Source organism: Pieris brassicae, chromosome 11, assembly GCF_905147105.1.
Source record: "Pieris brassicae chromosome 11, ilPieBrab1.1, whole genome shotgun sequence".
NCBI classification, from domain to species: Eukaryota; Metazoa; Arthropoda; class Insecta; order Lepidoptera; family Pieridae; genus Pieris; species Pieris brassicae.
Window position 1 is genome coordinate 5,149,008 of NC_059675.1, and position 9,120 is coordinate 5,158,127.

The following is a 9,120-nucleotide window of genomic DNA, read 5'->3' on the forward strand; positions in this document are numbered from 1 at the left end:
GTTTGCGCCACTTCACTTCAACCTCTAGGAGGCGAATTACTAATCTTTCCTTTAATTCAGACTCTCCCTGTTTTCTCTGTAATACAGCTGCAGTCGGATTAAAGAAATACTCATTTCAGTCTCGTTTATATTGCGTTCGGCCTAAGAGTTGCGATTATAAAATGTCTCCGAGTTGGTTAATAGTTGTATAAAACCCGATTTAGATGGGAATTATTGTTTCAAATTTATTGAGAAACAATGTTCATAACGGGGAGATTAGCTCAAACTTTACCTGTCAATTTCTATTCAGGACGACTTTATAATTGCGATAATGTTTTGTATTTTAGAAACGTATATAATAATATTGTGCAAAATTTCATAACTTTTAATAAATATAAATTTTTAATATAGCAAAAGGTTGCGAATTTGTCCTTCCATTTAGTATAATACCCTACGGACAGATACCCAAATAAACTTGTACACAACTAAATTGGGATGTTCCCGTAAGGGGTTCTTGTTATGTGATTGAGATTGCCTATGTGCTACCACAGAGGATAAAAATTATATTCTAAAACTATGAAACTAATTCATAAATATTAGTCTAAAGGAGTGGAGGCATGTGGGCTTATATTATCGTGACCTAAGAATTGACACATTGAATTGTAAAGCACAGCTGATTAATGATCTACTAAAATATTCATAAAACAGATAAAGAAACAGTCCAAGTCCGATAAAAGATTTTAGAACCACTGAAATATTATTATTACATTTGTGATGTGAAAACATTGATTTGCACTGTTATCTTTGTTATAAAGGATTTTAATGTTTATACGAAGTCGTACACGAAATCAATATTATAAAACGATACAAATAATCCGAAAATAGATGCATAATGTGTAAACATATTTATGATTTTATATTAAAACACCCACATTTTATCTCAAATGCCGGACAAATTATCCTATTTCAAAGTTTAAACTTTAATAGTTGTCAAGCTTTTCTTAACAAGCTTTTGTTTAGAAATCTTAGTTTGTTAATTAGTTAAAGGACAACAGCGGGCACGTAACACAATATGTTGGAACTCGGGGAGTTTTGCTGCCGTTTGGGCCCAGGTGGGGCGGTATATTTCAACGTATATTTACATAAAAGTTACTGCAACTCCAGAATATTAACGTCGTTTCGTGTGAATGACTGTTTAGTGCGTTGTGGTGTAGAGGAAAGTTTTAATTTGGAATCCAATTCGAAACTCCGGGTGTAATAAGTTATTATATGCAAACAGTTTGCAGGTGCAAAATTGCTTAGAATTCTAGTATAAAGTTTATGTTAAACTTACACGTCCGACACTAGCACTATATTTAGTTTTTGGCTATTTACGGTATCTAAATGGGCATAAGGAATTTATATGCCTGAAATACAAAGAGGCAGTCACGTTTCGGTATCTCTTATATATGTTTATTTTCTTTATCAATCTCTTGAATGAAACAAATGACTGTTTCGTCAAGAATCAAACAAGAGGCCGACGGGTTTTATAATTATACTGACAAGAGTAAAGATATCTTCCATTAAAACAAAATAAACTTGCGCGAGCTTTAATACGATTTATCTTTGTTTTTCCTAACAAAAACCGTTATTTATCACAGCGAACTGATGAAGGTGTCACCGTCGAAGTACATTAGTCATATTATTCTAGGTTCAACGTGTGTTCTGTGTGGATATATTTGCACATTAGTATGAAAGATTCTGTTTAAAGTTTTCGTGAATCTTTAGGATTCATATATAAATGGTAGTGTATTGTTTAATTATAATGTATAATTGCTGGATTTCATAACACTTGCAAAGATCTAAAGAATATTTTTGTTTCAATCAATCAAAAAATTAACAAAGGTTATCACAGTTTGACATCCGCGTAATTAAAATACACTAAAACCAAAAGCGTTATACCTGATATAACGATTATAAGTTTAAATATTAAAATGTAACGTAATAAATATCGATTAACTAGGGCATAAATAAATTTATCAATGAATATCGTTACTGTAAGCATTAAAGTTATAATCCTGATAAAATGCCCTGACCCTTTGTAAACGATAGGATTATTATAAGTTTCCTTTGAACTGGTTTTGTAAAAATCGACAACAAACTATGACTATTGGGACAACATAGATTACAAAGCGAATAAGATATGTTTTATCCATATTGCATTGTTTTTAATCTACCGTATGCAATATTTTAAAAAGGCATGTAGTACACTGACGACATAGATCTTTATGGCTCTGAGCCTGAGATTTCACAATCCACTTTGTTTATCGATATTTTTAAAAGTACACAAAGAGATTGTTGTGCACCTGACACACGTCGTTATTTGAAACGAATGAATGTCTTCGGCAAAATATGTAGTCTTAATCAGCTTTAGTACCTTGATAAAAAAAAAACAATAACCTTTTTAGGTCTGGGCCACAGATTTATATATCTGTTTCATAATCACTTGTTAACCTAATAAGCAAGTAGGTGATCAGCCTTCTATGCCTGACACACACCGTCGACTTTTTTTTTTGGGTCTATGGCGGATTCCTCACGATGTTTTCCTTCACCGTTTGAGCTAATGTTAAATGCGCACATATAAAGAAAATGCATTGGTGCAGAGCTGGGGATCGAACCTACGGCCTGAGGAATGAGTCACACGCTGAAGTCACTAGGCCAATACTGCTCTTAGTACCTTGATAGATATTTATTTTAAATAAAGAATTCCAATGTTTCGCGTCAGCTGTTTTGAAAAAAGGAATATTTTCTTTTATCAAATTGCTTTTTAACTTATCTCTATAGATAAAGTTATGGGTTATCTCAACATATACGCTGTTATTCGCAATGAAGGGATATTGGGAGGAAATATAAGCAATCAACGTTTATCCCTTGAGCCTGTTTGTGATAATTAGAAAAATGTGTATTATGTCTCCAATTCATTTATTGATATAATTAACTAACTGATTTTTATAATCGTCAAGCAAAAAAGAAGCCTGTCTTAAATTTTTTTTTAATAAATTTCTTGAGTTCTATGATCAAATATTTATTCATGTTAAGAAGTAGTGAAATAGTGCGACAAAACCTGGCCTGTGCGCCTGTGCCAATATACACAAATTTTACCTATAAATATTTTCCTTGTACGGTAATTAATCTAAACACTAAGTAAGAAAACCAGCATATCTTAGGCCCAAAAATCGTCACAGTACAATCGTACCAGACCTATATTTGTAAAAATGATTAAATAAGTAAGTGCACGAAATAGTCGATCTAAAGTACTAAACTAAAAGAAATAATTATGAATAACACGCAGCTTATGACATAACTTATATCCATAATAGCTAACTACTACATCCTAACATTCGATGGCTTTTCATCAAAGATAGACTTTGTCATTCCGAAGCATTGACGAAGTGAAGTTGTCTATTAGGGAGCGTCCCATAGACACGGCGCGTTGAATGAAGGCTAATGGTCTGTTAATAATGCCTGCCAGTCGCTCTGTTAGCGGCCTCACGCTACGAGTTGAGCTACGAGCGTTGCTAAACTGCCGAGAACTGTGCACTTATCCAGCTGCTTATCTCTGTAGGGAATACACGAACATTACATGTATGTAACAATGGTTCTCAATTATTATTTAGATTACGTACGTTTTACAGACTCATGATAGGTATTGGGATCAAGTCTAATTTAATTAAATAGACAGGATAAATTCCAAGTTAGCATTTTTTCAATAATATACAGTTTCATAATATGCTTTCGTTTGATAAAATAATAAGACCCTTTTCGTTTCTGAAATATTTATAAAGCAAATAATATAGAAATCTCTATTATTCATTAACTGTGTTTGTCAAACGCAGAACAGAAAAATTTACACGAATTTTTAAACAAAAATCCGGATTTCATTCCCACTACCTCGACGGCGGAAATCTTCCAGAGTCCGCTTCTCTAGAGATTTCTGTTTGCAAATTAGCGCGCTGTGGATCGGCTTCCAATCGAGGTCTTCCCTGATAGTTACGACTTCCAAATTTGTAAAAGGAGAGCGATCCGGCCGGCACCCACCTTAGGTTTAATAAAATGTCTTTATTATTAATTTAAAAACCTTTATAAAAGCATGACGAAACTTATATTAACTGTATTGTATTCGCATCCTGGTAATAATTAATCGATATAAACTTAAACTTTGCGGTCTTGGCAAAATTTTTAATTACGTAAGTTGAGAAGTTTAAAGTTTTATGGATAGTTCTCGTTCTTAAACGTTGTGAGCACGGTACAACCAATTAAGTTTAATGTAAGCTTATTTAGCTCGATCTCAAAATAAAATAAGATTTTGTACGGTGAGATTAATTAAAGGGAAGCGTAGCGCGATAATTTATAAAAGAAAGGCGAATACGCTAATTCTTTTATATTGTGATGTATGTTTAAAAATATTCCAACTAATAAGATACGAAGTCTGTTTCTATATTAGTTTACTGATATTGTAAATAACGAAGTAATATAGTACTAATACTATTTACCGTAGTATTGTTTGCTTGTATTAGTTTTGGAATTAAATCAACTTGTATTTAACTTCGTTTTATTCTTAATTATCATCGTTCATCATACGATGAAAATGTCCTAAGGAAACCAGCACGCCAAAAACTTAAAATCTGTGTATCAGTTGCAGTGGTCATCAAGATCCAACGACTAAGGCTAGATTAAGTGTTATCTATGGTAAATTTAGTCTGGTTGATTTTAAACCCAATTTCTTAATAAATTAAAACAAGAAACTGAGTACTCATCCCATACGGCTTGTAATTAAAAAGTATTTGGATTGGTGTTTTTACAACGTAATTTCTTCTGCAAAACTTAACCAAGTGTAAAAAGAAAGATAAAAAACCTCTTTTTCGCCTTTGACCTCTTGGTGGTTTATTTCCATAGTACTCAGGCATAAATTGTAACTGGCTTAGTTAATGTTAATAGATAAATCCTATTGTACTGTTGAATTTTTTTTTCACGTTTTTCAAATCCTTCGTTTACGGTTGATATTTAATTATATAGTTAGATTTTAATTTACTTGAATATAAGTTAATCAAGACAGTATTTAAATCAGATCAGAATATGCAACTGAATATTATTTAGTATTTAATATTGACGACTTCATCAAAGATTACCATGAAACATACAAGTAAAGCTAATATATCGTGAATGGTGAAATTTAATTGAATATTATGTTTTTTATAACCGTGTCATGTGAAAAAATTATATCTCTCGGAAACCAGAAAAGTTTTTTGTTAAGAACTTGGAGACTATTGTTATTTTAAATGTAACGGATTTAAGTATTGAAACAGCACCCTATGTTTTAGAACCTTAATTTAGCTTAAACAAAAATTAATGTAAATTGACAAGGAATTTCTGAAAATTCACTGTCAAATTTCACAACCATGAACACAGGTGTTCTTCTCCTTAGAAGCCTATCGGAAAATGGTCACACATCTTTCCCACTTACACTGATGAAATATGTACGTTTATGCCTTCCACAGGGATTAATTACCTCACCACTCCACTATAGGATGAGTCTTTGAAAAGCGTAGGTAAATGACGCAGTTAAAAGGTACCCACCTAAGGACATGAAGGAGTCTGTAAGATGCAGATTGTATTTCAAGAACTTAGAATATGAAACAGTATAAAGTACGCCTTATGTTTCAATTTTTAAAAATAAATAGCGAGGTTTAAATACATTCAGATAGATTTAAACCTTTTTTTACTTTTAATAAATATTATTAATTAAAACAAGTATTTTAACATAAAAAATAAGGTAATATCAAAAGTAAGTTAGTTATGTGTTTTATGCGTATTGTATGTTTATCACGTGATTTATAGGAATACATTACTTAGTATTGGCATATTTATCATATGCGTAATTTTGGAATATATGAGGAAGCAATTTAACTAACCTGTCCTAAGCGCTGTTTTAATTCGGTCAGAGCGTAATTTAAAATATCCTTCCTATACAAATAAACTATCTGCCGCAAAAAATATAAGTAGTACTGGAGTTTACCGAATTTATACGAAATATCTCAGCAATAGTTAGACAGCTGTTTGGTTGATAGAAATAAATATCTAGTCAGAAATTTTTCATGATCAGCCACCATCAATTTTTTGTGTCTAATATATATCGTTATCCATGATGTTTTGTTCGCTGTATTATCAAGTGTTAAAAAAAATGTGCATTCGAGCATACAGCCGAGATAGCAAGGCACGTAGTTGATGTTGAGAGTTATTTATTGTTGTTTATTTATTTAATCTTCAGTTTTATTGTATGAAACATAGATTCGTAGCGCACAGACGATAAAAAGTAATCCGAGCCAAATAACGATTGTCTTGTACCCTCTAACTTCGTATTTTAGTAGAATCATTTTTCCTTCTAGTCGTAGTTTTATTGGTTAAAAAATTCAATTCCCGTTAACAAATTGTTAGGGTCGTATTATTTCGTGAGCAGATTTATCGATGCAGTGGAAGCCTTTTGTTGGGTTTAATCATAAATCTCACTTAACCGGTTATTAGGATGTCTTCGATTGATGTATGAAATCGTTTAAGCTATTTAATATGAATAAAAGATTTTATAAATCTCATAACATAGTGAAAACCTCAAAATAATTGATGAATTACACATTAATTCGATGTGATGAGCATACAACATTCAAAAGCTAGTTATATCTTGAAATACATTTATGAATATGTAAGTTGCTTATTAGTGACTTCGTCTACCTAGAACATACATCAAATTGGACAGCGAGAGTAGTAGCAGCTTTATTCAAATGATATAGATGTAATAGATACTGTTAATAAAACCAACCCATCAAAAACAGAACTGATCCTTTTTACTAACCGAAGAGTCCTTAGACCGCATAGACTACCAAAACTCTTCGACACAGAATTAAAACTAAAGGAAAACACGAAGTACTTAGGTGTGATTCTAGACAGTAAACTTCTATGGAATAAACACCTGGAATACAAGCTAAGCAAGGCAACGATTGCGCTTTACCAATGCAAAAAGACGCTTGGCGTGAAATGGGGTCTATCGCCCAAGATTACCTTATGGCTATACACTGCCGTAATCAGGCCAATGCTAGCTTACGGAGCCCTGGTTTGGTGGCCGAGAACAGAGCTCCAAACGGCAGTAATCAAACTTGGACGCTTCCAAAGGCTTGCGTTGTCCGCTGCAAGCGGCTGCATGAAAACAACGCCTACTACAGCTTTGGAGATAGTCCTACAAGTTTTGCCTCTGGACCTGCACATACAGCAGGAGGCGGCACTGGCTGCCATCAGGCTGAAGGTGCTAGATCTATGGGGCAAAAATCACTACAGCACACACACAGCGATTCTTAACAGGGTGATAGAGTACCAACCTCTATTAGCCGCTCCATGTGATAGGATCGCAAATCAGAACATACTTAACAGAAGATGCCATGTGCAAATGAGAGAAGAGGAATGTGATAGATCACCCCTGAATGAGCTGCGCATATACACCGATGGCTCAAAAACAGGCTGTGGCTCTGGAGCTGGCATATTCTCTCTTGATCTCAACATCAACATACACCTGCCCTTGGGCACATACAGCTTGATCTTTCAGTGCGAATGTGTCGCTATAACTGAAGCAGCCAGAGCCGTGCAGCGGTTAGGAATTAATAACTTTTGTATTAAGTTCGTATCCGACAGTGCGTCTGTGCTGATGACGTTGGTAAGCAAAAAGACCAACAGAAGACTGATACTGGAGTGTCACGATGCACTGGAGGCAATAACCCTGACAAACAGAGTTACCCTGCAGTGGATCAAGGGACATAGTGGATCACTTGGCAACGATGCTGCCGATGAGCTTGCGAGAAGAGAGGCCTGCAGGTCCGTATCCGCTTCTTCCCTTATCCTTCTCGCAGGTGCGAGCCTGGGTATGCCAGTGATCCACAGAGCTCCAACATCAACGTTGGTCACAAGGTGCGGGCTGCAGACAGTCCAAAATGGCTCTGCCAGCAGTCAACCGACAGCTTACCAAACAACTTCTAAACTTGAATAGAATAAATCTGAAAACAATGATAGGGACAATTACGGGCCATTGTCTCCTTAATAAAAAACTTTATGTCCTAGGCGCGACAGACAGCCCCCTGTGCAGAGGCTGTTTCAGCGCAGAGGAATCAGTCACCCACGTAGTGCTGGAATGCGAGGCTGTGACTAAGCAACGTATAGAAATCCTCGGAACAGTGAGGTCGCTCCGTGAAGCCTGCGAGGTGCCCAGGAGACTTCTGTGCTTCTGGAAGGAGTTAGGCTGGCTTAGTTAGCCAGGACTTTACGCACAATGGACCTATTGAGCGTCTAAGTGCGGAAACAGAGTCCACACATACATACATACATACATACTGTTAATAAAAGAAGAAAACTTGATCGTATTAACTTGATTCGTGCAATTCTCAACATTAACCACGTGCTTTCTTACTTCGGCTGTGCACAATTTTTTTTTGTTTAACACTTGACTATACAGCGAACAAAACCTCATGGGTAACGACATATATTAGACACAAAAAATTTATGGCGGCTGATCATGAAAAATTCCTGACTACATATTTATCTTTATTTTATTAATCGCTTTTTAACTGTTTAAAAATTGTATTGTTTAAACATAGTCCTTTCAATATGAGCAAATTTTGAAAGGCTTTATTCTACTATAATTCTCCATTTTTGTATGTATGTATTGTATGTATTCATTACAATTAAATTATGTAATAAACATCCGCCATCTACTTTCTCAAGAGGCTTTATACAAAGGTATAAGGTTGTTTTTATTTTTACAACCGCTAAAACGCCTCTCAATGGTTGCTCGGTATATCTGTGAGAAAAGTGTGAAGGAAGGAATGTCTTCCTTCGACCTAAAGGACCTCGACCAGTCAAACTACTGATTGGCCAGTCCGAAGGCCCCAGGCGTAAGCGTAAGGAGTTGCATGTATCCTTTGCGGTCGTAACAACTTTATCAGCGCATTCAGGATATGACTTCGTAGCAGTGATTGTAGTCGTAGCAAGGTTATTAATAACTAATTAACGAAACATTCTTTGAGTATCCGTAATAAAATATTCACCATTATATTTTAATTAAAT

General features: G+C 34.7%; 1 protein-coding gene across 1 annotated transcript; it reads left to right on the forward strand.

Moving 5' to 3' along the window:
* The first annotated feature begins 7,102 nt into the window (after positions 1-7,102).
* On the forward strand, positions 7,103-8,047 carry LOC123716467. Its single transcript, XM_045672231.1, has one exon. The coding sequence runs from the start codon at positions 7,103-7,105 to the stop codon at positions 8,045-8,047; it is 945 nt and encodes a 314-aa protein (XP_045528187.1).
* Positions 8,048-9,120: the final 1,073 nt, after the last annotated feature.

Excerpts from the sequence above, each read along its gene's own strand:
- LOC123716467 (XM_045672231.1), top strand. The coding sequence starts at position 7,103 with ATGCTAGCTTACGGAGCCCTGGTTTGGTGGCCGAGAACAGAGCTCCAA.